This window comes from Numenius arquata, chromosome 9 (genome assembly GCF_964106895.1).
Source record: "Numenius arquata chromosome 9, bNumArq3.hap1.1, whole genome shotgun sequence".
NCBI lineage: Eukaryota > Metazoa > Chordata > Aves > Charadriiformes > Scolopacidae > Numenius > Numenius arquata.
Window position 1 is genome coordinate 27,286,953 of NC_133584.1, and position 27,910 is coordinate 27,314,862.

A 27,910-nucleotide genomic window follows, 5' to 3' on the forward strand; every position below is an offset into this window, starting at 1 on the left:
ATGGCCAGTACTCAGGAGCGCCTGAGCTTGTCTTCCTCTCCAACCTCAGTCGGCAAAGCTTTCTGTGAAGATAAAGACTTTGGTAGGTTACACGATGAACACGCACCTACTGGGAACCACCCGTCCCCCGAGCTCATCGAGGACGTGCGTGAGAAGGGCTTGCTGCAGGCAGACCTCATCGAGAACATGAGCAGCCCGGTCACTGCAGCCGTGCTGACCAGCATCAGCGAGGACTCTAGGGACCAATTTGAGAACAGCGTGCTGCAGCTGCGGGAGCAGGATGAGTCCGAAACACCCATTCCTCAGGGCAACAGGAACACCGTGGACGGAGAGAGCAACAGTGGAGCGGATGATGTTAAAGTCCAGTTCAACAGATCAGGCAGTGGGAGTGGTGGGTTTCTGGAGGGACTTTTTGGTTGCCTGAGGCCCGTGTGGAACATCATAGGCAAGGCATACTCCACTGACTACAAACTGCAACAGCAAGGTAAGTTGGGAAGGAAACCATTATTGCTTCTTGGGACAACCTGTGAAGATGAGGAAGGGATTTTTCCCAGCTTTCCATGTGACTGTTTTTGTCTCACGCAGCCCTATTATGGGTTTGCAAAGAACAATCCTGCAGCCTACAGCCAACAGCTGTCCTTTGTAGCAAAGGCAGCTCATGATGGGAGTCAAAACCAATTGCCTGTTCTGACCTGTGCCCTGGACTGTTGTGACAAGGTCTGAATCTGAACTGAGTATTTGCGTAAGTGAGGCTCAGAAAGAATCGTGTTGAACGCAGGGATTGTACCAGCTACTTCATTGCTGTGGTTTTTTCATGCCAGATGAAAACCACAGGCATAGGGATTTTCATCGTGCCGGATGATAAACATTGACGTAGGCATTTCTGCTCCTGCATGTGTATGTCAAGGCTGTCTCCAGCTCCCCACCAAATAGCAGCAGAGTTGCTTCTCTGTGGGCAAATTACATCAACTTTTATGTCTTTTTGTTCAGGAGTAATTTTACTCTTTAGAATATCATTCAGTACTTACCTTCCCAGAAATATGTCCTTTAATGTTTGTACCTTTTTCATTTAGATGTATAAATGTATAAGTGTGTGCGTGTGAATATAGATATGTAGATTAAAAAAATATGTGGTTTGGGAATAAGTAATGTCCCAGTCAGTCGCGTACGTATATCTTTAGGGGCTACTGAAAGCTAAAGAGCAGAGTATGCTCTGCCTTTGGTGTCTGATTTCTCCCCTAGCATGGGGGGAGGGAAGTGGCAGATGGGAAAAGAACAGGCTGTCATTAGAATTAAGAGGCTGAAATGGTTGAGGCTTATTGAAAATGGGAACAGCCTGGCCAGCGTACTGTAACGGGGGGCAGAAGTCTCCTGTGTTGCTGTGATGCTGACTCAGTATTAATCAATTGGTTTTCTGGCATAGACAAATGGTAAGATTGTGGTCAGGAAACCCATCCGAGTGGTTGATGTCTAAACCCCAGGGTTGGGCTGAGGAACAGTTCCTACTAGGAGGGAGCAGAGTCATTAAATGACGCTTTGGGTGAATCTGCCTTGAAATAAACTTACTCCTCCTTCGTAGAGTCGATCTTTTCCAGCTCGTGGCTGTGAGCGGGGAAACGCAGCCCCGCATTGCAGAACGGCAGGTCTGCAGACCCGTGCCCTCAGCGAGAGTTTACTGGAGTTTGAAATCCTTTGGCAAAGTTGGTTCTGAGTTTTGCCTGCGCATTGTGGACTCAGTATGTCCCATGTGGTTGGGTCTATAAATAAAAAAAAAACCTGAAAAAAAAAACTGACTGAAAATTCCGTGGGGAATTAACACCGTTGGGGTGATTGCACAATACGTGGAGTCAGACGTGGGGAGTTTTGGAAGAGCCTGTGTCTGGCAGGGGAGGAGAAAGAGCTGCAGAGCGGTCGGGTAACGCTGGGAGGAGGTGTGGTGTCAGTATGGCTGTGTTACAGGCGCTCGGGGTTTTCAAATGAAGCTGAAACTTTCCAAGGAACGGACATGGGTGCAGTTACATCGGCTGCTTCCAGCAATTCTGTGACTACCCCACACAAGCGGGATCTCACCAGCTCAGACTTGTCTTGTCACCGGGAGCTGCTGAGCCATCCCGTGCTTGCATGTGCTTAGAAGCTGGGACGGGAGCTTCAGGAAAGCTCCCTGTGAGGCAGAGAGATCTCATTTCCCGTAGAATTGGGGCAGCAGATGCGTTGGAGATCACAGTTTAGCATGTGCTTTGATGGCCCACAGGGGACACTTTCTTTTGTATGAAAGTCACTAATAAAAAAGATGGAAGCGCTAACTAATGAAAAGGAGCAGCTGAGGGCGTTTGGGGGGTGCACGCAGAGCTCTTCTTCGTATGCACAGAAGTATCTTGCTGTTCTGTGTCAGGAGCACGTTCGGAGCTGTAGATTCACGGGCGCTTTGCAGTTGGCCATTGGCATTAGGCCCTTCCTCAAAGGGCGATTTTGCAAAGGCTACAGATGTAGTAAGGCTGAAGATTAATTGGGATCTGCTGTGTGGCCTGGGTGGTTTAGCTGCATCTTCAATGTCACAAATTAGAGTAAAGAGAAGATACTTTTTTTTTTTTTAGAATTTTTTTTTTTTCCTCGAGCCTATCGGTTGGACAGATCTCTGATGGTAGCAGTACTCTTTAATTATCCAAGGATAAACCTTTCAAAACTTGCTTCTATGCTAAAGCTTGAGATTTTTGTCAGAATATTCATGTTCTGTTTTCTGGATGATCTCATTCTTGCTTCTTGCCACCAGAAAATCTTCTTTGTGTGTGTTTCATCAGCTACATAGAAGCCGGCAGTTTAGTAACTGATGTATGTGATTGCTTTTATTTTTGCCGTCTTTTAGCAGGAGCCCAGAGGATGCAGGGTTTGTGTTTGTGCAGGTGTTAGGCATGTGGAGAAGACAGGCTGAGGAAATGTCTCTGGCCCTTCCAGCAGTAGAGAGAGGCTTGTGGCGGCCTTTCATTCCCCTGGGAGCTGATTTACACCTTTGGGCTGGTGCCATAGGTCTGTGCAGGTGATTTTTTTCCCCTCTTCATGAAGCAGCTATTTTAAGCCCGATCCAGGAGCAGACCTTTGTGTTGGGCTGAATCAACAGCCAGGGTAGGAGGCCTGTTTGGACCTGCAGCCACGGGGGGAATTCATGTTGCCTGCAGATGCTTCCTGGTACTTTTTGCTGCTCATCAGCATCCCTGTTTGCCCACTTTGGATCTCCTGCAGGCCTAAACGCTAGGACTTGGTGGTGGTGGTGTGGTTGCAAGTAGTAAAATATAAATAGGTTTCATGCCCGTTGGAAATGTCATACTTGAGTCCATATTCATAGAATCATAGAATGGTTAGAGTTGGAAGGGACCTTAAAGATCATCAAGTACCACCCCCCTTCCCCGGGCAGGGACACCTCCCACCAGACCAGGTTGCTCAAAGACCCATCCAGCCTGGCTTTGAACCCCTCCAGGGATGGGGCAGCCACAGCTTCTCTGGGCAACCTGGGCCAGGGTCTCACCACCCTCACAGCAAAGAATTTCTTTCTAGTATCTAATCTAAATCTCCCCTCTTTCAGTCTAAAACGTTGCACTCCCTGATCAAGAGTCCCTCCCCGTCTCTCCTGTAGACCCCTTCAGGTACTGTGAGGCTGTTATAAGGTCTCCCTGGAGCCTTCTCTTCTCCAGGCTGAACAACCCCAGCTCTCTCAGCCTGTCTTCACAGGGGAGGTGCTCCATCCCTGTGATCATTTTTGTGGCCCTCCGCTGGACCCATTCCAACAGGTCCATGTCCTTCCTGTGTTGAGGACTCCAAAGCTGGACACAGTATTCCAGGTGGGGTCTCACCAGAGCAGAGTAGAGGGGTAGAATCACCTCCCTGGACCTGCTGGCCATGCTTCTTTTGATACAGCCCAGGATATGGTTGGCTTTCCATATTGCCTCCATATCGCCCGTGAAGGCTTGGCTCGGGACTTGGTGAATGGGGGGGAAAATAAGAATAACTTCTACATGATTCCACGTTATCTTTTTGTTCAAATTACTCCTTGAGTTTCCTTCTCGGCATCTGAGATGGTCGTCAAGAGGAGAACATTTCTGTGCTTCCTTGAGGACCCATGCTGGGCAGAGCTTTGGTCAGCAGGGTGGTCTCTTGGTTGATTAAGCAGTGCCAATTGCTGCTGTTAATTGCTCTGCCTGCTTGGTGAGTACTCATTCCTTCAGGGAGTCTTTTCTTTTCTATTGTTCAGTGGCTGCAAGTCGATTATCTGAGGTTTAAGTGTTTTGGGTTTGACCCATAAAATCACTTCGGACTGTTTTTCCACTTGTTTACCCCGATTTCTAAAGGCTGCTGGTGAGTGCTTGCAGGGAGATACACTTAGTTCTTTAATTTGTATCTACCAGTTATTTAATTTGGATTGTTAGGACTCTTAACACTTTATAGTAAGACTCGTTTGTGTTTTCTACAGACTCATTAGGCTTCTGAGCCATTGCCTTTGGATTAAGAATCTGTCTTCAGGAGTTGCTTTCACCTTCCCTTTCACAAGTTATGCGTTTACCGTCATCGTGTGCATTTTTGTGTAAACCTGAAGAGCAAGGTGCTTTGTGAAGGGTGCTCGTGTTCCTGGGTTTTTTCTACACCAGAGTTTCTCCTTGTCCTGATGCCAATGCTGGCGAGCGGCCAGCGCTGGCAAACGGCACAAATTTCCTTCAGATAGATTGGCTCAATGGCTCAGGCTGCTCCTGCGTTTCTTCCCCATGAGAAACAGATTCCCATCATTCTACTCAAATGGTTCTTAATCACCTTAGAAACCCAAGCTCTTGCGTAATTCTTGCTGCTGTTACACTTTAATTTATTTAGGGGCAGTATCCCTCCGGGTTTCTTTAGGCCCAGAAGAGTCTGGAACAAAAACTGGTCCATCCTGGTAGGAGAGACTCTCACCTCTCTTCTGCTGGAGGAGGGGGGGAGTTCTAGGAGAGCTGTAGCAAGCCCTGAAGTCTGGGCGATCTCAAAGGCTGTTTAGCCAAGAAATATTAATGAACCTCTTGAACAAGGCTGGCAGTACAGTCGGGTCTTGATTAGTGTGTCCAGACGTGTCTCCTTGCCACCCTGATGATCATCTTCCTCAGGGGTCAGTACTGGGACCAGTGCTGTTCAACATCTTTGTCCAACATCAACATCCATGTCCAGAGACATGGACAGTGGGATAGAATGCACCCTCAGCAAGTTTGCCAACAACACCAAGCTCGGTGGCTTGGTCGACACGCTGGAGGGAAGGGATGCCATCCAGAGGGACCTGGACAGGCTGGAGAGGTGGGCTCGTGCAAAGCTCATGAAGTTCAACCAGGCCAAGTGCAGGGTCCTGCACTGGGACGTGGCAATCCCAGGCACAAATACAGGTTGGGCAGAGAATGGCTGGAGAGCAGCCCTGAGGAGAAGGACTTGGGGGTGTTGGTGGATGAGAAGCTCAACATGAGCCGGCAATGTGCACTGGCAGCCCAGAAAGCCAACCCCATCCTGGGCTGCATCAAGAGAAGCGTGGCCAGCAGGTCACAGGAGGTGATTCTACCCCTCTACTCTGCGCTCATGAGATCCCACCTGGAATACTGTGTCCAGCTTTGGAGTCCTCAGCACAGGAAGGACATGGACCTGTTGGAACGGGTCCAGCGGAGGGCCACAAAGATGATCAGAGGGCTGGAGCACCTCCCCTATGAAGACAGGCTGAGAGAGCTGGGGTTGTTCAGCCTGGACAAGAGAAGGCTCCGGGGAGACCTCATAGCAGCCTTCCAATATCTGAAGGGAGCCTCCAGGAGAGCCGGAGAGGGACTCTTTGTCAGGAAGTGTAGTGACAGGACAAGGGGTAATGGTTTTAAATTGGAAGAGGGGAGATTTAGATTAGATATTAGGAGGAAATTCTTTCCTCTAAGGGTGGTGAGACACTGGAACAGGTTGCCCAGAGAAGCTGTGGCTGCCCCATCCCTGGAGGTGTTCAAGGCCAGGCTGGATGGGGCTTTGAGCAAACTGGTCTGGTGGGAGGTGTCCCTGCCCATGGCAGGGGGGTTGGAACTCGATGATCTTTAAGGTCCCTTCCAACTCTAACCATTCTATGATTCTACGATCTTGAGGTGTTACTCTTCTGGCCAGGCTCTTTGACATAACTAGGGTTAGTCATCACAGCCACGCACCCAAGTTCTTGCAGCTGGTTTATTCAAGTCCTTCTCTGTTTCCCGCTGTTGGTTGAGATGACAGAGCTCTCAGCATCGCCTCTCACATGCCGTGTTTCTCATCATACCTGCTGTGTGGATGTGCCGTAGCTGGGACAGCCCTAATTCACCGTTCTTTGCCTCAAGGTGCTGTGTGCTGTTCAGGATGGGTCTGTACAGGAGCGGGAGAGCTTCGTAACCTGCTCTCCGGGTGATGTGCGTGGTCCCACCTTTCAGCTGCGTTCAGCTGGTGGTGAGTCCTCTCTTCTCCAGACCAGCCCATTGCCCTCTGCAGAACTGTAAGGCTGACTTGGTGATACTGACCCTTCTCAGGCTGTTGTCCTTGAGGGTGGTCCCAGGGAGCCATAGGGACCACATACAGAGTGATTTAGGTGGATTTTTTAATTCGGTGGGTTTGGGCTGGAGTAGAAAATGCAAGTTTGCACCACTAACACTAACAAACCCAGGTTTCTGATTGAATGGAATCCAGTGCTTTTCTCCACCAGCATCACGTTCTTTGGGAAGCTTTTCAGTGCTTGGTACGTTCTGGGAGCCAAATGAACTGCTGGTGCTGGTGGTCTTAATGTAATAACATGCTCCTGTAGAGTGAAAGAGGGTTTTTTTTTATTTTATTTTTGTCTTACTGTTGCATATGGGAAAGGATATCTCTTTCCAAATAAACACGAGGTGATGACTTTGCAGGAGAAAGCGCATAAACTTTTGCTTACTTTGTTCACAGTCTCTCTCTGCCTTTGCCGTTGCGGAGGTTAATAGGTAATATTAAGAGCAAATTAGGGCTCCTTGGTGATAACAATGTAGTTACCCAGTACTGCTCACAAACTTCGGGTGCTTCGGGGAGAGAAATGACAAGGTTACATGCCACGTGCGGGAAAGGCAGTCTTCTCGCATGTAAAGACACAGCTATTTCAGTACAATGGAATAGTTCCAGTGTCACCCACGTAAAAATACCGTTCGTCAACAAACACGAAAATCAACTGTATTTGCCACCTTCTTTCAGAAGCGATGCATTTGCAAATTAAATAGAAATACGCATCTTCTCGATTTATTTATGAATTTCCTTATTTTCTTTCATTTTCCTTATTTAAAGAACTGCCTTTAAATGTTGAAACGTCTAAAGAGTTAAATACCAATTACAAGTATTGTGCCAAAAAAATTACTCAACTTGTTGGGTGAAGAAGAACGCTTATTATTTTAAAATATTTGAGTGTGGTGTGGTCAAGATGGTGGTAACAGCACGTTTCATGCCTCAGTTTCTCTCGGGTTCTTACATGGACAGGCATTTCTTGTTTCAGTATCACAGAATCTTCTTGGTTGGAAGGGACCATTGAGATCAAGTCCAACCAACAAAAGAAAAAAAAACAAACAAACAAAAAAAAACTACCAAAAAACACACAACACCAAAATCAAACCAAAACAAACACCCACAACCACACCCACCCACAAACAGACGCAACCCAACAATCTCGGGCACCAGAGCATGCCCTGAAGTGCCATGTCTACACGTTTCTTAAATACTTCCAGGGATGGTGACTCCACCACCTCCCTGGGCAGGCTGTTCCAGTGCCTGACCACCCCCTCAGTAAAGTAATTCTTCCTAATATCTAATCTAAACCTCCCCTGCCACAAGTTCAGACCATTTCCTCTGGTCCTGTCATTATTCCCTTGGGAGAAGAGGCCAACACCCACCTCTCTACACCCTCCTTTCAGGGAGTTGTAGAGGGCAATGAGGTCCCCCCTCAGCCTCCTCTTCTCCAAACTAAACATGCCCAGTTCCCTCAGCCTCTCCTCATATGACTTGTTCTCCAGACCCCTCACCAGCTTGGTGGCTCTCCTCTGGACAAAGGACACATTTGCTGGTGGGCAGTATCACCTTCACAGTGTCGTGGCATCCTTGACAATTGAGGGTTGGGATTGGCATCGGTCCAGAGACACTTTTGGGTATAGAAGTTTCCTTTGAGTGGTGACAGTATCTAAAATAAACTCTTTTGCCTAATCTCGGTGGCAGCGCCGGGGACACCCCGATGGCTGGGAGACTGGATGAAACAAGAAGACGCATCTTTGTAGTGATCTGAAAAGGCAACCTGTACAGACGTGATGTCCTTGTATTGCAGGAATCAGTGGGTTACTTGTTGGTTTTGCTGCTAAATAATTTATTCTCTAAACTTACACATTTATTGAGTTGCAGTAAATAAATTATTGCCTGCCTTTTATCTCGCTGTTTGTGGGATGTTAAGGTAATTTCAAGGTGACTCGCAGACAACAAGCCTTTCTGTTCTGATGGGTACAGCTGTCTTGAAGTGGTTTATACCGTGCTGCTGGACCGTTCTGGCAGTGTCCCTGCAAGATGCGTGTGGGTGCCTAAGAGGGGGAATCCCTTAAGTTTTTTTTTGCCTGTTTGACACTGATATACTCAACATCAGTGTGGGAAAGACCTGCTTCTGTGACTGGTGCTGGTGGTTAATGTGCTCTGTGTTGGGTAACTAGGTGGTTGCCGGTTGCCTTTTTACAACCTGCCACCTCTGACTTTCCCTTTTATTTCTTCTTTTTTTGCCCTGTTTCAGGGTGTAAAAAAAACCCCTCAGTTGTTTTGGGTTTTTTTTTTGTCAGTTGTCAATGTTAAATGTTTTTTTTCCTCATCTATGCTTTTCAATGGAATCATGTACTTTCTAAGAGATACCATCATCATTCAGTTTTGGAGTACAGGACCAGCTCCCTAAATTGCCAATCCAGTGTCCCTGGTGTGTTAAATTGCTGCCTGCCAGGTCGAAGTGGCTCACCGGAGTGGTTAGTGGTGGTGAGCTCTGTTGGAAAAGCAGCTGGGAATGGGAAAGAACAGGCTGGAGGCAACTGTGGTGAGGGAGAGGAGCTGGGTGAAGGGGAAGCTGAGACTGAGCCTGTACTGGGAGTAGATGCCATCTACCACCCCAGGAAAAATCCACCTCGAGATGCGTCCTGGTGTGATCTTGCAGCAGAACATTTTTGTGGGCTCGATCTTTTCATGTTGTTCCCTTTGCTTGCCTGTGCCTAGATACCTGGGAGGTCCCGTTCGAGGAGATCTCGGAGCTGCAGTGGCTGGGCAGCGGCGCGCAGGGAGCCGTCTTCCTCGGCAAATTCCGGGCGGAGGAGGTGGCCATCAAGAAAGTGAGAGATCAGAACGAAACAGATATCAAGCACTTGCGGAAGCTCAAACATCCGAACATCATTGCGTTCAAGTAGGTTGTGAAACTTGTTAGAAACATACCTTTGTTCAGGGAAGAGCCATCCGCGTGTGTGTCCTGGCCAAATTTTTAAAGGCCAGGACAAAATGGGTGGTGATCCTTCCTCTCAAGTTGTCGCACATTCATGTGAAAACCAAGCTATGGATGCCATTCCCACCCAATGCTGCACTTTACACGCAGGCTCACAAAATGCCCGTGGTGAACCCTGCAAATCTGCAGGCGTGGAAGTTGAAGGAAACCCACCCCGGTCATCGGTGAGGTTCCTCCTGTGCAAAGCGGGCAGGAAACATTCCCCTCCTGTTCATTAAGGCGTTATTAGCAGAGGCTGGCCCGGGCTAATCTCCCACCCCTCCATTGCCACCTTTGAGAGCTGCTCTGGGACTTTGACTCTCCTGATCCTCACTAGCTGGGTGTTTTCTTTGACAGGGGAGTTTGCACTCAAGCCCCGTGCTACTGTATTATCATGGAGTACTGCGCACACGGGCAGCTCTACGAAGTCCTGCGAGCAGGGCGGAAAGTCACCCCTCGGCTGCTTGTGGACTGGTCCACGGGGATTGCAAGTGGGATGAATTATCTGCACCTTCACAAAATCATCCATCGAGACCTCAAGTCACCAAAGTGAGTCTCTAGCTAATTAAATATCCTCCAGTTGTGGTTGTCTTTTCGTTTTCTTGAGGAATAGTTTAAAGCTAGGTCAAAATCCCTTTTTTTTTTTTTTTTTTTTCTACTTTGACTCAAAACTAATGAGAGTGAAGCTAATGCAACTTGTTGGCAGTCCCTTGCTATACTCCAATGTAAGGAGACTGGAAATTCTTCCAGTGTCTTACATGATAAATAACAATCAGGAAATATTTCTAAAGATTTGATGATGCCTGGTCCTTTTTGAAAGTGGGATATTCTGTTGCCTTCTGCTTTTTCATTTTTCCTTCTTGCTTGTTCTTTTGTTATTCCCCTAGTTTTCTGGAATGCATCTTTCTCATTTCTCTGCTGCTTTCTGACTAAAACTATCTGGCTGTTTATATTCTTATTCCCTAGATGTTTATCACTACTTTAGCCTGTGACGTGCCTGTGACAGTGCATTAAGACGATACTTTTGGATGGTTTACAGCACAGTTTAAAGTACAGCTCTATTAAAATTTTGAAACATCCCCAGATATAGTGAATCTTTAAGTGACTTGTGAATTTGAAAAAGTGAGTGCTTTCGTTGGTGAAAATGCATAATCTTTTTTCTTGTACTACAGTTGTGAACAGCACGGCCTCATCAACAGTTTGTGTTGATTAAGAAGGGATTTACTCTCAGTGGTTGTCGTGGTACAAGAAAAACTGCAAAATGCTGATTTCTTTTTCTTTCTTTCTTTCTTTCTTTTTTTTTTTTTTTTCTCTCCAGTGTTTTAGTTACACACACAGATGCAGTAAAAATTTCAGATTTTGGTACATCTAAAGAACTCAGTGATAAAAGTACCAAAATGTCTTTTGCGGGAACTGTGGCTTGGATGGCCCCAGAGGTGATACGCAATGAGCCTGTCTCTGAAAAGGTGGATATCTGGTGAGTAGTACTAATGGTTAAATATCTTCACCTTCTCTTTTAGCCACTTGGTTTCCCAGCACTTTACGTATTCAGACCTCTTTTCTCATTCTAGGCGTGGGGCTAGTTTGCTCTGTGGTGGACTATTCCTTTCTCCGTCTGCCTAGTGCCCTGAATTTGTTATGAACCATGGGCTGTAATGGAAAGAGAAATGACACGTGTGTAAAAGCTGTGTGTTGTGATCTTCAGATCTCACGAGACTCGATGCAGACTGTGTCTTGCAGTACGCAAATGCGGTGGTTCTTCCCTGTGTCATTATTTAGGCCAGGGCTTTCTTCCTCTCCTGGTCCTCAGGGCCCCTCTCAGGAAGTTCTGCAGCCAGGGTATTTTCCAGTTGCTTTCTGCGCTCTTCAGGGCCTTGCTTGAGCTATAGGGAGGTCTCTGCTCTGCTGGATTGAAGGGTCCGACCAGCCTTTGCTTTCTACTTACTGGGCTTGGCTGTTGTATGTACAGCCGCGGGATTATAGTCCAGTGAATTTAACCCCAGATCCAAGAGGGAGGAAACCAGGATACATCCTAAGCGTTTTTAACACCTATTTCCGTCTCATGTGAAATGTACTGTGTGTCCAAAGGAACACAAGGAAGAGGACTCAGCCTTGGAGCTCCTTTGGGATGCCTCTCCACAGGTTTCAGGGTCTTCAAGGGAACCGTACCTCTCTTTCTGCCTCGTTATTTCTGCATACTAAATGTCAGGAGCCAGGACAAATGCCCTTCTCCCTGCTCTACAGCCAGGATGAATTTTTCTTTGTGTGGTTTTTCAGCTTCAAATGCTGTCACCTCCCTTCCTCAGCGTGAAGCTGGAGGTCCAAGCTGCGGGTGGTCAGTGGTGCGAGTGGAGTCAGACAGCAGCCTGCTGCTCCCGCTTTAGCTCCGAGCTGGGTCATGACTTTAAGGGAAGATTTCCTGTAGAGAAAGCGAAAGTCTCGTATCGTGCAGTCTACAGCTGCTCTTGTGCCTGCAGTGTTTTGTGTGTTTATTTTGTGTGGATGTAGCAGACTGTAGCGTAGCCAGCTCTTCTGGGAGAAACTCTTGCATTGTTTTGGAAGGAAAATGCTCTTGCCATTTGTCTTCTGAGCTCCTCCCTTTGAATCACGGGTTCATGAGAAGGGACGGTGCTGGATTTTCACCCTCAGCTTTCTCTCCTGTAGAGTGGCTTAGGTTCAGGAATATTGTGCGGAGCATCATCTCCAATAAAAACCAGCTGCCAGCTCTGTTGAGGACTGTGGGCGCTCCTTTACTCCTTTCCTCAGGGACAAGAGGTGGTGCTCTGTGGTGCGAACCTGGAGATGTCTTTGGTGCATGTTCCTCTTCAGTCCACTGCAGCGGTGATTGCTCAAACTCCTCCTCGACATCCATTCCTCCCCCAAGATGAGTAAAAGCTGTGTTCATGAGTGCTGACAACAAATGAGAGCAGTTCCTAAGCAGCTTATGTGTCTGCGCTCTCTCATCTTTAACAGCATGCTAAAAAAAATAATCTATAATCTTATCAGGAGTCTTGAAAATCCTTTGTCAGTTCTTAATCATAACAAAGCTGAAACCAGATGGGATTTCCTGGTAGTTTGTCCAACCACCTGGATCCCTGCTTTCCTGCAGCCCACAGAAAAAAATTTCAAGAGAAAAAATATTCAAATGCTGCTTGGTTTTTCTTTTCTTTTTTTTTTTTCTCCTCCTCTCTCCCCCCCAATGATTTGAAGCCAGTGGGCTTTGAAAGTGCAACGTGTTTTTCACGTGAAGTTTTCTTTCCTGACTGATGGTTGCTCAGACCCAGGCAGTTTTTTGGCCCTTAGATGTTCTTCTGTACTTAATAAAAGCAACTTGATAATACCAGTACAAGCCAGAAAGACACTTCTCACTTTTCACCTGGGTTGACTGGCCAGGAGGCTTGGCGGGGTTGGTGTCCCACCGATGGACGGGGCCTGCGAGTAAGGTGATACGTCTGGGTTTGAAATTGAGATGGTTGTACCTCTGCCCGGTTGTTAGTGTGCTGTAAGTGGTGTTGGTTCTCAGAGCAGTTTGTTTACCTCTGTATTGACTGGTGCGTTATTTCTTTGGGGTTTTATTGGGGGAAGATTGTAAATAGAACAAGTAACTGTTCGCTGTTAACAGTTAAGGTTTTGGTCCTTACCGATCATTTCACTAAGGAAGGAGAAGCAAAGTGAGTTTTCTCACCTGTATCTTTCAGTTCTTGTAATCACAGAATGATATGGGGTTGGAAGGGACCTCTGGAGATCATCTAGTCCAACCCCCTGCCAGAGCAGGTCCACCCAGAGCAGGTCCCACAGGAACGTGTCCAGGCGGGGTTTGAATGTCTCCAGAGAAGGAGACTCCACCACCTCTCTGGGCAGCCTCTTCCAGGGGCTCTGCCACGCTCAAAGTGAAGAAGTTCCTCCTCATGTTTAGATGGAACTTCCCATGTTCCAGTTTGTGCCCGTTTCCTCTTGTCCTGTCCCTGGGCACCACTGAAAAAAGACTGGCCCCATCCTCCTGACACCCCCCCTTTAAGTATTTATAGGTGTTGGTCAGTTCCCCCTTCAGTCTTCTCTTCTCCAAGAAGTAATAGGAGTGTCTTTTCCAGGCGAAAAATTCTCTTAATTTTTTTCTTTCCTTTGCCTTCCTTTCTTCAGCACAAAGGAAATACCAGATGAGACTGCATGTGCTTTTGATACTGACACTGATGCCTGTTGCATTTGTTTCTTTGTTTCTGTGTTGCAGTAGCTGTAGAGATGAGTCTCAAACCGCTGACACCCTTACCTGGGAGTACATGCAACAGCAGAGGGAGCTTTGGGCTAGAGAAAAAAAGTATTAAATGAAATGTAAAAAAAAGCTCCCAAAACACAGTCTTTCACAGAATCACAGAATATTTTTGGTTGGATGGGACCTTTGAGATCATTGAGTCCAACCAACAAAAGAAAAAAAACCAAACAAACAAACAAAAAAACCAAAAACCCACCCACCAAAACCAAAAAAAAAAAACACCAAAAAATCCCAGAACACCAAACACCAAAACCAAACCAAAACAAACAACCACACCCCACCCCACCCACAAACAGACACAACCCAACAATCTCGGCCACTAGAGTGTGCCCTGAAGTGCCATGTCTACACGTTTCTTAAATACCTCCAGGGATGGCGACTCCACCACCTCCCTGGGCAGGCTGTTCCAGGGCCTGACCACCCTCTCAGTAAAGTAATTCTTCCTAATATCTAATCTAGACCTCCCCTGCCACAACTTCAGACCATTTCCTCTGGTCCTGTCATTATTCCCTTGGGAGAAGAGGCCAACACCCACCTCTCTACACCCTCCTTTCAGGTAGTTGTAGAGGGCAATGAGGTCCCCCCTCAGCCTCCTCTTCTCCAAACTAAACATGCCCAGTTCCCTCAGCCTCTCCTCATATGACTTGTTCTCCAGACCCCTCACCAGCTTGGTGGCTTTCCTCTGGACACGCTCCAGCAGCTCAATGTCCTTCCTGTAGTGAGGGGTCCAGAACTGAACACAGCACTCGAGGTGAGGCCTCACCAGTCCCCAGTACGGAGGCACCATCATTGCCCTACTCCTGCTGGCCACGCTATTCCTGATACAGGCCAGGATGCCATTGGCGTTCTTGGCCACCTGGGCACACTGCTGGCTCATGTTCAGCCGGCTGTCCACCAATACCCCCAGGTCCTTTTCTGCTGGGCAGCTTTCCAGCCACTCTTCCCCAAGCCTGTAGCGTTGCCTGGGATTGTTGTGACCAAAATGCAGGACCCAGCACTTGGCCTTATTAAACCTCATCGCATTGGCCTTGGCCCATTGATCCAACCTGTCCAGGTCCCTCTGTAGAGCCTGCCGACCCTCAAGCAGATCAACACTCCCACCTAGTTTGGTGTCATCTGCAAACTTACTGAGGGTGCACTCAATCCCCATATCCAGATCATCAGTAAAGATATTAAACAAGACTGGCCCCAAAACTGAGCCCTGAGGGACACCACTGGTGACTGGCCACCAACTGGATTTCACCCCATTAATCACAACTCTCTGGGCACGCCATCCAGCCAGTTTTTTACCCAGTGAAGAGTACACTTGTCTATGCCATGATTCGCCAGCTTCTCCAGGAGAATGCTGTGGGGGACGGTGTCAAAGGCCTTACCAAAGTCCAGGTAGACAACGTCCACAGCCTTCTCCGCATCGAGAAGGCGGGTCACATGGTCATAGAAAGAGATCAAGTTGGTTAATCAGGACCTCCCTTTCATAAACCTCCCTTTGTTCTGTTGTGTCCAAGACTTACCAGTTCTGTCTGTCCTGTGGACTTTTTATTGTTGTTGTTGGTAAGAACAGATCATTTACTGTCTCAGGAAAGCTATCTTTCCTCTTCATTTAACAGGAGTAAGATTACATCTGTACAAAAAAACTTCTAACGTGTTTTCAGGATTTTTAAAATGTCACAAAGAGACAGCAAAGGGTGGGTGAAAACCAGCGTGGCCTGGTGTTGAGCCCAGTGCTGGGGCAGAGGAGGAAGAGCTACCTCATGTACGAAATAGCTATTATTGGTTAAAAACTACTACATAAACACTCCTGCACCTACTTGCAATTTCAGATCAGACATACCTGACTAAAACAGTGATTTATTTTTATTTTTTTTCCCAAGCTTCAGATGTTTCTGTTAAATTGAATTCACACAGAAGTTTTTCTCCTGGTTTATTTCTTCATCAGGTCATTTGGGGTAGTTTTGTGGGAGCTGCTTACGGGAGAGATTCCCTACAAGGATGTGGACTCTTCGGCCATTATTTGGGGAGTGGGCAGTAACAGCCTGCACCTTCCTGTCCCTTCCACGTGCCCAGATGGCTTCAAAATCCTCATGAAGCAGACCTGGTAAGAGCCTGAACCCCTCACAGACCTAGGGCTGGCTCCCAGCTCTTCCCAGATGCCCAGTGAAACTGGTGAAACCAGAGTCAGGGTGGGAGTGTTGAGCCCAGAGCAGAGAGCTCTGAAATACTCTCACACTTGTCAAGAGAGAAATAAGTTTTATCATTTTGGATTCTGCTTCCTTGTGGCGGGAGGCCCGAGCCCCAGGAGGACATTTGGAGCTTAGAAGAAGTAGGAAGAGACCTGTCTGGTTTGCTGGGTGGACTGGGCAGGAGGGGAGCAGACAGCCTGTTGGGATGGGCCAGTGAAGGGGAAGGAGTTGAACAGGAGAGAAGTGGGGAAGTAGAGCTTGATGGGAGCCCCAACAGAGTGACAGTTACCCATGAATTGCCTGTCCAGCGTAAATCAGGAGCGGGCAGCATGAAGGTCATCTTCAGCAGCCTTCACAGAGGTGATAAAAGGTAGGGAAGAGGAAAGGAACTGGAAAGAAAGTAGGGGTAGTATGTCTTGAGGCTGGCTCCAGAGTGAAAGGAAATGATTTTTCACTCTGAAACCCCCTTGTGACTGGCTTTTGAACTGGACAAAGAGAAATTCGAGCTTTTTGTATGAAACCAAGATTTTACAGACGTAGAGATGGAAAATGCTTTCAGTTTCCTCCACATGCCAGATTAGAATCGAAATTCTTTGTCTTGGTTATGGATTAATGCTTTGTCTTCGTAATACTGACACAGAGTCTAAGTGCTCTTCCAGCATTTTCCTGCTCTGTGAGTTTTCCCAACCATCCTCCTGATGGCACACAGGGAAAATCAGGCCAGAGCATCTGGGGATCTTTTCAAGTGGGTGTTGACCCCCCCTCCCCTCAGCTGCGGCAGGTCGTGCTGGGGCAGTATCTGTGCTGAGATGTGCTCTGTTGTGCTGTGCTCCTTCCCAAGGCTGGAAAAGGCAGGACACAGTTTGTGCAGCTCTGAACACCCCGTACATACACTTGTATCCCCACCTAGTGGAAGTAGGTGGTTTGTTCTAGGGGAGAGGTGGCTGGAGAAGCTGCTTCTTGTCCTGAACGCTCATCCGTGCAGCCAGTCTGGTGGGTTCAGGTCCGGAGCTCGAGTGACGGTCACTTTTCTCAAAGATACAAATGTTTTTGTACATGAATCACAGAATCATAGAATCTTCATGGTTGGAAGGGACTTTTGACATCATCGAGTGCAACCAAGACTGAATACAAAACAATTCTAGCACAATAAACTCATATTCAGCAAAAGAGAAAACCTCCTTTGCTCTAAGCTGTGGGCTACGCAATTCGGAGAATGTGTTTCCAGTGAGAAACCCTTCCAGAAGGGTAGGAGAAGCCAGCAATGTTAACCTCATCTCATGCTTGGGTATTTGTCTATTTTTCTCCAGGCAGAGCAAGCCCCGGAATCGTCCCTCCTTCCGGCAGACACTGATGCACCTGGATATCGCGTCTGCTGATGTGCTGGCTACTCCTCAGGAAACCTATTTCAAATCACAGGTAACCAGAGAATGGCTGTAGCCCACGAGTGCTGGAGGTGGCTCCAAGGATACGCGTGTATAAGCTGTTAGAGGGCAGTGAAAGGGACTCTGAGACTTTCAGGGAAGATCTAAAAGTATCTTCTTAGAGATTCCTCCGAGTTGTACCCAGAGAGCTGTTGTCTGCTGCCAAGGAGGGAATGAGAATGAAGCCTTGCCTCCAGTGTAGAGGTTCTATAGAGCGTTGGGGCGTACGTGAGGAAGTGGGTGTGTTTATCAAAGCTGCGAGAACCGGGGCTTCAAGGGGCAGATAGAGTTAGTATCACCCTAGTGGCAGTCATCATTGTCATGAATATACATTTCCAAATCATAAGCCTTTCTGTTTACTTTGAACGCCAAAAGGGAAGAAAACGTTGTCTTAAGACGAAAAGAGCTTTAGGAATTTTTAAAAATATTTTTTTAGAAAATGCAGCTACGTTTTGTGCTCTAATTGGAGCACAGAATTGGAAATACCATTTGAAAGTATGCTGAAATGCTGAAAGTAACCATGCTGCAATGTTGTTACCCAAAATAATTCAGTGAACAGAAACATACATTCAACCCAAACCTCTAATTTTCTGCAGACACCACGAATGTTGCCCAAGAGTTTTTCTTTGGTGCAACCAGGGATCCCAATCCTTTGTAAATACCTGAAAGTAAATTGCTTCCCTAGGCTGAATGGAGAGAAGAAGTGAAGAAACATTTTGAGAAAATTAAAAGTGAAGGAACTTGCATCCATCGGCTAGATGAAGAATTGATTCGTCGTCGAAGAGAAGAGCTGAGGTCTGTTGACAAGTCTTTTATGTTTATTGCTCACTTTTCCCATCCAGCCTTCTCTTCTCCACCTGAATGAGCCCAGCTCCCTCAGCTTCTCTTCACAGGGCACGTGCTCCAGCCTCTGGCTGGTTTCATGCTCCTCTTGTACTGAGGACCCCAAAACAGGACTCAATATTCCTGGTGGCACAAATTTGGGCACCCTAAATTCCTTGTGAGTCCAGGAACTAAATTTCCCACGGCCTAGGCCTTGAGCACTGCTTGGCTGAGGGAGAGCTATAGAGAAACAGTGGAAACGGTCCCTGTGGTGGTCTGAACACTCCGCTCCAGGAAAGAGGGGGGGAAAAGTGTTTACCAGGGAATATTTCTGCCTGAGTTTTGGTGTTTGTGACAACAGCACTGAAGCAGGTACATCCGTCTCAGCGGAAAATGCATCTCGCAGTTTGCTGTGAGCCTTCTCTGCCCTGATACTTTCTTTGGATTACTTATTTCCAGAGAAGTGAGCACACTGTCAGTCCACTGAAATTCATTTTGAACATTAGATCGACTTAAAAATGAAAGCAGAACGTTTGGGAAAGGAAAGTGTTATCTTCTGTGATACAAATATAGTTACGACAGAGAAACATAAACCAGCAAGTAGCAGTTCTGTGTCGAACCTGAGAAACCAAAGGGAGCCTTGTTCAGCCAGTTTGATGTAGCTGTTGGTCAGTGTTCCCTAGCCCCAGGGACCTTCTGGCGGTCACATCTTTCAGCTGTGGTTCTGTAAATGTAGCTGTAAGGGCATATTGCTTTTTATGAAATACAAACAGACGACTTCTTCCCCTGCTTCTTTAGAAGCTGATTTTAGCCCCTTCTCTGTGCAAACAGGATGATCAGGGCTCAGCCAAAGGGCTTGTGGCTGCGTGTGAGGCATTCGCAGCTTCTTTAGTGAGAAGCGTTGCCGCTCTTTCAAGACAGTTAAACGCTTTCTAAATCATATCATGATTCACTGCTGTATCAATCATCATTCGCTGTTAGCTCTCTCTGGGGTTAAGTGCAACACAGCTGGCAAAGTTGACTTTTAGAAGGCCTTTTCCTAAAGCACCTTTCCTTATTCTCCTCTCTTGGTCCATGGACACCGGATTGTGAAATAATAATGACTTTTCTGTTTTTCAGGCACGCGTTGGATATCCGTGAACACTATGAGAGGAAGCTGGAGCGAGCCAATAACTTATACATGGAGCTCAGCGCTATTATGCTGCAGCTGGAGGTCCGTGAGAAGGAGCTCATAAAGTATGTATCTCTGGGCGTAATGGCATGCCGTGCACGTGGCAATATGCATACAGGAGGGGAAAAAAACCCCCAGCGCTTCATTTCTAAACTGCAGAGTAGTACTTAAAGATTTAGCGTCCCCTGACAAAGTTCCAGGGGAAAGAAAGAGCTGGCAAGCAGAGAGAGGCCCCTTACGAGTAAATTACTGCGGACCACTTAGTGCACGTATCTTTACCCAGTGTTTACTGACTGGGAGAAAGGCACCTTTCCCATTTGGTGCTGGCATCCTTTGGCCCCTTTGTCAAGAGAAAAAACAGTGCCGTTTCTGGACTGTGCGCCAGGGCCCTGTTCCAACTGCCTGATCTCTGCAGAGAAAATTTAGATAATGACTGTGTCCTTTCCCAGAACAGCACGTTGTGTTGCACCCAGCCATAGCTGAGGAACAGGCACTCACTGTGCTCCCAGTGGAGCTGGGTTTCTGTCCAGCAGGAGCTGCAGTTGGATCTCGGAGGCAAAGGGCTGATCTCTTTGGGTTTTTTTTCTTCCCCTATGTTTCAGGAGGGAACAAGCAGTGGAAAAGAAATACCCTGGGACTTACAAACGCCACCCAGTCAGACCAATAATCCACCCCAATACAGTGGAGAAGCTGATGAAGAGGAAAGGGGTCTCACATAAACCAGGCAGCCAGACTAAACGGTAAGAAGTAACAACCCAGTTCTGTGCCAGGAACCAGTGGCAGACCCCCATGGGGATCAGCAGGCAGCTTATGTCCCTTGGAGTCTGTTGACAACACAGGACAGCCAAAGGGGTGTTCGCTCTTGGGTCTGGTCTGATCCTCAGAACCACAACTCTTTAATTATCTTAAGGTAAAAGGGATGAATTCTGCCACCCCTTCTACCTGGACGTCTCTCTGGAACCATATGCTCCGTATGATTTTTTTCACAGAAGATGGTTCTTCGACAGGAGGTATCCAATGTGTTGTCTCAAATTCCTCACTGTCCAAGCAGAGAGCAGTTGGGTTAATGGTTGGACTCGATGATCTTAAAGGTCCCTTCCAACCTAAATGATTCTATGATCCTTGACATGAATGGTAATCAGCAGGGTGAGGGGTTGTGGAAACCGGCCAGTCGTCAGGGAGGATGGATTAATTGTGGAGGAATTACATTGGGATTTGAGATTTGGGAATTTGTGCTGTCCTTTCAGCTATTGCTCTTCTGCATGACTTTCAGAAATTTTTTTTATTCTTCCCTTTTCTGGGATTTCTACGAGTTAGAGAGTCCTGATTAAGAGTGAATAACCACTTCTGAATTAATATCCACATATGCTTCTGAAATGAGCAGGCTGATAGCCATCAGCAGATTGGGACTGAGCATTGTATATGCACATAGTAAGAGACATGCCCTACCCCAAGGTCTTAGGAGGGAGCTATTTTGGGAGCAGAACGTCAAAATAGGAGCGGAAAAAGGAGAGCATGTGGCAGATATTGGAAAAAGCAGCGAGAAAGGAGTGGAGAGCATGATGGGCTGAGCGGAAAGGACATTGAGTGGAGAGAATCAAAGGGAACTAAATGCAGAAGTCAAACAGCTGAAGGGGAGGGAAGTCTGTAGATTTTAGAAAGCAGAGCGTGCTTATGGCTACAGCTGCCTCTTCATCCTGGCTCTGAGCCGATGTCACTTCTTAGTTTGTGGTTTAATGTGTAACTTCTGTCTCTCAGGCCAGATCTCCTGAAGTCAGAGGGCATACCCAGCACAGAAGCAGCATCCAATGGCTCACCAGTCTCAGGAAGTCCCAAAATGTCAACGCTGAGTGGCAAAAGCCGCTACCGCAGTAAGCCACGTCACCGCCGAGGGAACAGCAAAGGCAGCTACAACGATTTTGCAGGGATCTTGAAAAACCAGCCAGTGCAAGACGATGCACCCCCACCTCCACCTCATAATCATTCTCATCACCCCGGCCTCCCGCAGCAGCCTGGCCACAGCCACCCCCACGGCCATCACTCACGGCTTCATGCCCACGGACAAGATATCGCCAACTGCGCCAACAACTTAAGGTACTTTGGGCCTGCAGCAGCGCTGCGGAGCCCTCTCAGTAACCACGCGCAAAGGAGGATGTCTGGTTCCAGCCCCGACCTCATCTCCGCTGCCATGGAAGCAGATTGCCGAAGGAATCTGGAGAGCAAAGAGAGCAAAGCTGAGCACTGGGAGTGCTGCAAAACAGATCCGTATAATTCCTGTGTTCAGTGCAGGGAAGAGGACAGTGGTCAGGTACAGATGTCATCGGTTGAAACAGGGATGAGCCGTTCGCAGTCACCAACATCTGCTTCCCTGTACGAAAACGCGCAGTTCATTGAGAAGATGGAGGAAGAGGCCTTCAGCAACTCAAAGTCAGCGTCCGCCCTCGGCACTCCCCAGCACATGGCTTCCTCGGTGCTGCCTTGCAAAGCGAGAGCCCTTCAAAAGGTGAGGACAAAGCAAAAAAACCCAAAGCTTGCTCCTCTTTTCCCTCTCCACCAAAAGGAGGTGTGTAGCTGGCTTCTGGATAAGGGGATAGGAGCAAAGCCGTGTTTCCCATTCACATAGCAGTAAAGCTACATGTACAACTTGATCTTAAAGAAATCACGCCTATCTGAACTTTGCTTTGTCATCTGGGTGTACTTTTGAAGTCGACTTCATTGAGACGTTCTGTAGGCACGTCAGAGTGCACTGCTAATAATGAGGGTTGGCAAATGTGGTTTTGGTAGGGCCTAGTTCTCTGTTATTTGCAGTTTAGCCAGCTTTTGTTTGAGCCGAGACCTGTTCTGCTGAATTTCTGTTGTTGAAACAGTCTAAATGTTTCCAAACCTTTCTCAAAACAAAGGAAGGGGTAAATGCATTCTTGTGGTGACGTAAAATTTCATGTATCTGTTTCACTGAGAATCACAGAATGGTCAGAGTTGGAAGGGATCTCTGGAGATCATCTAGTCCAACCCCCTGCCAGAGCAGGTCCACCCAGAGCAGGTCCCACAGGAACATGTCCAGGTGGGGTTTGAATGTCTCCAGAGACGGAGACTCCACCACCTCCCTGGGCAGCCTCTTCCAGGGCTCTGCCACCCTCACAGGAAAGAAGCTTTTCCTCGTGTTGAGGGCGAATTTCCCATGTTCCACGTTGTGCCCATCGCCTCTTGTCCTGTCGTTGGGCATCACTGAGAAGAATCTGTAGCACTTCTCTGCCTTGGAACAGAAATTCAACATTTGCCATGGTCTTTTGCTGTACCTGCCAGAAACTGTCCCCCTTTGACTGGAAGTCATACTTCTTGTATATTTTGTGAAGATTTTGCAAGAGTCAAAAAGATGTCACAGCACAGTTGTACAGAAACGGGGTTGTTCTTTACTCCTCCTGCTTCCATCCAGGTGGTGAGAGAAGTAGGAACCAGTTTGAGTGGAGTTCAAAAGCAGGACAACTGGCCCTGGGTGGAAAAGTGAAGGAAAAGTGAATGAGTGCCAGACCAAGAGTGTGGTTTGGGCCTGGAGTGAAGGGAGGAGGAGGACCTCCTGTTAGAAGGGGATGAGACAGAGGCAGAGTGTGAACCAGGTGCTGTCAGTTTAGATAGGATGGGAGGAGGCTGTAGTAAGAACAAGAGTGCAGGGGCTAGATTTGGGTGGGAAAAGGAGAATAAAAGGTTCTGTGCTCACTGAAGTAGATAACGGAACAAAACTCGAGTTTTCTAGTTGGTGAAACCCACCAGCAAAGGCTGTGTCATCCCCCGTCCTGCTTTATGATGGGCTCGTGTAGAAAAGCGTTGAAGTCGTAGAGCCAAGAGTGCCGGATCAACTCCATAATTTATGTGGATTTCAGTGTGGTACTAATTACATGATTTGCTTCTGTAAAAATCCGGAACGTTATGTACTCAGTGCCTGCTAAAGTACTGCAGTGTATTTCAAAGTCAATCACTTCATATTCAGAAACGGCAGCATTAAGACTGCCTGAAAAAAATCTCCTGGTAGGAAGATGTTTGAGTCAGTTTTCACTGCTAAGCAGGTTATTTTCTTGTCTGGATTGTTGCAGTCCCTTGACACGGTGACTTTGTCCCGGAGGGCCAAGGGGCAACCACGTAGTTGCATGTTTGTTCTTTCACAAATGTGCTATCGTTCTTGTCCTTGTATTTTGCCAGAGCGGTGATGACTCCTCAGAAGAGGAAGAGGGCGAAGTAGACAGTGAAGTGGAGTTTCCTCGTAGACAAAGGTAAAAGGTGAATTCACTCTAATCTCTCTTTGGTGGGACAAAACTCAGGAGGAGAAGTGTCGTAGCAGCTACACACCAGCCTAGAAACTGTGGAAGGTCCCGGCAAAGGAACAGAATCCCATTCAGTGCATCCCATCTACCCTCAGTTGTTCGCTCACTGTTTTCAGCCTGTTCTGAGATGTTTTCTCCAGCACAGCTCTTCTGCTGCGGGCTGTTTGTAGCATAACTTGACCACTCTTGATAAAATAATATAAAAAAAAATAAGTTGCTGCATCTATTTTACCAGAATCAGACTTACTGGCTGTTGGGACCCTTGGTGGACCCTTTCAGATGTTGTTTATTAACTATTGCTGCAGCGGGGCTGACTCCAGCATCCCCATAGTGGAATTCAAGTAGGATTGAAGAGCCAGGTGATAATACAGCACATCAAATTTCATGGTGTCGCCTGTAAAATAAGACTGAGGGGCTGTTCCTGCCTAAGCTTGTGTAATAGCGGGCTTTACAGTCCTCTGGAAAGAGATCATGGAATTGGGGCCGTAGCTTTCTGAAAGCAGCTGCTTGAAGTGCAGAAGTGATCCCGTGGGCAAATAGGTTAAGGGTTGTTTGGAGAGGAGCAGAGAAGAAAAGAAAAGCTGCTCTGCCCTTCTATACATCCACTGCACGCCTGCAGCTTGAATCCTAAATGCCACCACCTTCATTGCCCCAGCTCAAAGACCATGGTGGGATTGGAGAAGTGTGACAGGAACGGTTAGAGATGGCTTCCGTAGAAGAAGAGATTAAATCCTTGAGAAATCTTTGTCTAGCAGAAGGAGAAGCCATACCAGAGGTGCATGAAATTGTGAGTTATGTGGAGAAAACACCGAAGGAATGATTACTCACATTCAAGTTAGGGACGCCTCGTGAAGCAAGCGGGGTTTAAAATGAACAAAAGGAAGTGCTTTTTCCATCCGAAACATTTTCAGATGGTGGAGCTCATTGTCAAGGTACGCTCTGGAAATCAAAACATAAACAAGTCATAAGTGTTACATTTAGGGTGTGTAGATCCATCGGGGGCTGTTAAGCACTGTCACCCAGGCTGGATCTTCAGCTCGGAATTCTGATCTGCTGAATGGTGCAAACCAGAAAGATAGGTCAGGAGAAAGCAGGCTCTGTCTGCACACCCTGTTCTCATTCTTCTCCCAGACTCTTCCTGCCTGGGGTCGGAGACAGAATGTTGGGCTACAGATGAGTTTTCTGACTCCCTACGGTTCTTGTGAGGTTGTTGCTTCCTCTGTGATTTACTAACTTGGATTGCCTTTCCTGAATTCAATGTGATGACCTGTTGTGGGTCTCCTGGCACGTTGAGTCAACTGGTATTTCGTACCATTACTGCTGAGTCCTGGCATGAGGCAATTTCCACATTCAAGTAACTGTGAGCTTATTTTTTGAGGGCACATACCTAAATTCTAGCCTGGCTGTCCGGGATCACTGCTGGATGGTGCAGATACTCCCAGCTGAATTAGCTTGAACCCTACAGTACAGCCTTTCTTTAGGAAAAAGCACTGTTAAAGAAAAACATGCTCCAGGGCAGATCAGCTACTATGAACGTATAGCAGACAAGGCCAGATAAGACCAGATGAATTTAAAGATGCAGCTCTTGAACTAAATCATTCAAAAGGTGGTAGATTTCCATAGCTCCAGGATGCGAAAGGCAGCCCAACGCTTTGCAGAGCTCCTGCTGCCAGCCTTGCAGATCAGTTATGACTCATCTGGAGATGTGTTCTTAAGGTGGGAAGAGGCTCTTGGAAAGCTGATGTAAAGCCTTTTCCAGGGCTAGGAGCTGTTTTGCTCAAAGGTGTCTTTGGAAGGATGAGGCCTGTAGCCCAGAGCGCAGAAATAACCAGTATTGTGTGCGCTGTGCCTGAGCGGTGGCTGCTGGGGAGAATCATAGAACCATAGAATGGTTAGAGTTGGAAGGGACCTCAAAGATCATCGAGTTCCAACCCCTTGCCCTGGGCAGGGACACCTCCCACCAGACCAGGTTGCTCAAAAACCCATCCAGCCTGGCCTTGAACCCCTCCAGGGATGGGGCAGCCACAGCTTCTCTGGGCAACCTGGGCCAGGGTCTCACCACCCTCACAGCAAAGAATTTCTTTCTAGTATCTAATCTAAATCTCCCCTCTTTCAGTCTAAAACCATTCCCCCTTGTCCTGTCACTACACTCCCTGATCAAGAGTCCCTCCCCGTCTCTCCTGTAGACAACTTCAGATACTGGAAAGCCATTATAAGGTCTCCCTGGAGCCTTCTCTTCTCCAGGCTCAACAACCCCAGCTCTCTCAGCCTGTCTTCGTAGGGGAGGTGCTCCAGCCCTTTGATCATTTTTGTGGCCCTCCGCTGGACCCATTCCAACAGGTCCATGTCCTTCCTGTGTTGAGGACTCCAAAGCTGGACACAGTGCTCCAGGTGGGGTCTCACCAGAGCAGAGTAGAGGGGTAGAATCACTTCCCTTGCCCTGCTGGTCACCATTCTTTTGATGCAGCCCAGGATGCGGTTGGCTATCTTGGCTGCCAGTGCACACTGCCAGCTCACGTGGACCTTCTCATCCACGAGCACCCCCAAGTCCTTCTCCTCAGGGCTGCTCTCTAGCCATTCTTTGCCCAACCTGGATTTGTGCCTGGGATTGCCATGTCCCAGGTGCAGGACCCTGCACTTGGCTTGGTTGAACTTCATGAGGTTTATACAAGCCCACCTCTCCAGCCTGTCCAGGTCCCTCTGGATGGCATCCCTTCCCTCCAGCGTGTCGACCATGCCACCGAGCTTGGTGTCATCGGCAAACTTGCTGAGGGTGGTCTCAAACCCATTGTCCATGTCTCCGACAAAGATGTGGGGCTCAATGGGGCCTGGGCTGCCTCTTACAGTGAGAGAGCCCTATTCTTGGTGTGTTGGAGATACCAGTTAAAAATACAGGTCCAAAAAGGTGTGATAGATATCACAAAAGCAAGCTGCCTTGCTGGCTGTCAGAAACAGAGTTCCTTGTGCTGGAAGCTGCTGCTCGCCAGCTCGTTCTTACCCTGTGCAGCAAGAGCATGAGCAGAAACCTGCCCACTGAGAAGCCATAATTTTTCTAGTCTTCCCTTGTCTAGTTTTCTCCTGGGGATGGGCTCACCCGGGGTTGAGTGGTCACCAGGAGTCGAAGGCAGTTGTAGCAGAGTAGCCGAGCACAGCAGCCAGGGAATTGCTTTTCCTCTGCGAGCAGAGGCACTGTGCTCCAAGCTGAACCGCTCTCCTGCTTTGCAGACCTCACCGCTGCATTAGTAGCTGCCAGTCCTACTCGACCTTCAGCTCGGAGAACTTCTCCGTGTCAGATGGAGAGGAGGGGAACACAAGCGATCATTCGAACAGCCCGGATGAGCTGGCCACCAAGCTAGAAGATGAGCTGGCCGAGAAGCTGGAGGACATGTTGTCCCAGACCCCAGAGATCCCCATTGAAATCTCCACCCAGTCTGATGGCCTTTCAGACAAGGAGTGCGCCGTGCGGAGAGTCAAGACTCAGATGTCTCTGGGCAAACTTTGTGCGGACGAACACAGCGGTGAGGTGAGTTGTAAGTTCAGCAATCCCCTCTTCTTTTGAGTTAAAACAAAACAAAAATGTTATGGGAAGGAGTCCAAGGGCCAGAAAGTTGGATGACAGCCTAGGAAACGCTGTGGTAGATACCCAGTCTGTGGCCAGATGGGGGGAAAGCAGCACAAAGCTGAACGTAATTTGCCAGTCAAGATAACTGGGATATTGGGAGGTCATTGGATTTGCAGTTGCATTAAGTGGGATAAAAAATAGCGCATAAAGTAGATAATGAAACGGAAGGGATATAAACTGCCTCACGCTTCTCCACTGGCAGCCTTGCTGACGAAGCGAGAATGATTTTCTTGCTTTTACCATCTCTCAAGTGTTTGGGAGGGGTAGGGCAGAGCCTCCTGCACCATCTTCTCATCGCTCCGTCTGTGTTTTTGGTGCTGCTCTGACCAGATATTTTTCTGCTGTCCCCTCGTTGAGGGGAGACAAGGGACCTTTGCTTGTGCGTTGTTGCTCTCTCCTGTTTGCCCCCAGTCTCTCCTCCTTGCCCTGTCTGCTGTTACGGATTATCCGCAGAAATGACACTCAAGTCTTCCCCTGTCCTTTTGCTTTGCAGAACCCAGCACAGTTTGGAGAATCAGACTGTGACTCTTCTGAAGGGGAGTGTTCTGATGCCACGGTCAGGACCAATAAGCCCTGCAGCTCTGCTACTTGGTAATACAG

The 27,910-nt window shown here is 47.8% G+C and overlaps 1 protein-coding gene across 1 annotated transcript; it reads left to right on the forward strand.

Annotated features, from left to right (window-relative positions):
- Positions 1 to 27,905, forward strand: MAP3K13 (mitogen-activated protein kinase kinase kinase 13). The gene is made up of 13 exons (XM_074153303.1): positions 1 to 484; positions 9,247 to 9,430; positions 9,863 to 10,054; positions 10,824 to 10,982; positions 15,712 to 15,870; positions 17,266 to 17,374; positions 18,065 to 18,174; positions 19,321 to 19,437; positions 19,975 to 20,112; positions 21,131 to 21,875; positions 23,567 to 23,637; positions 26,914 to 27,211; positions 27,804 to 27,905. The coding sequence occupies exons 1-13, from the start codon at positions 1 to 3 to the stop codon at positions 27,903 to 27,905; spliced, it is 2,868 nt and encodes a 955-aa protein (XP_074009404.1).
- Positions 27,906 to 27,910: the final 5 nt, after the last annotated feature.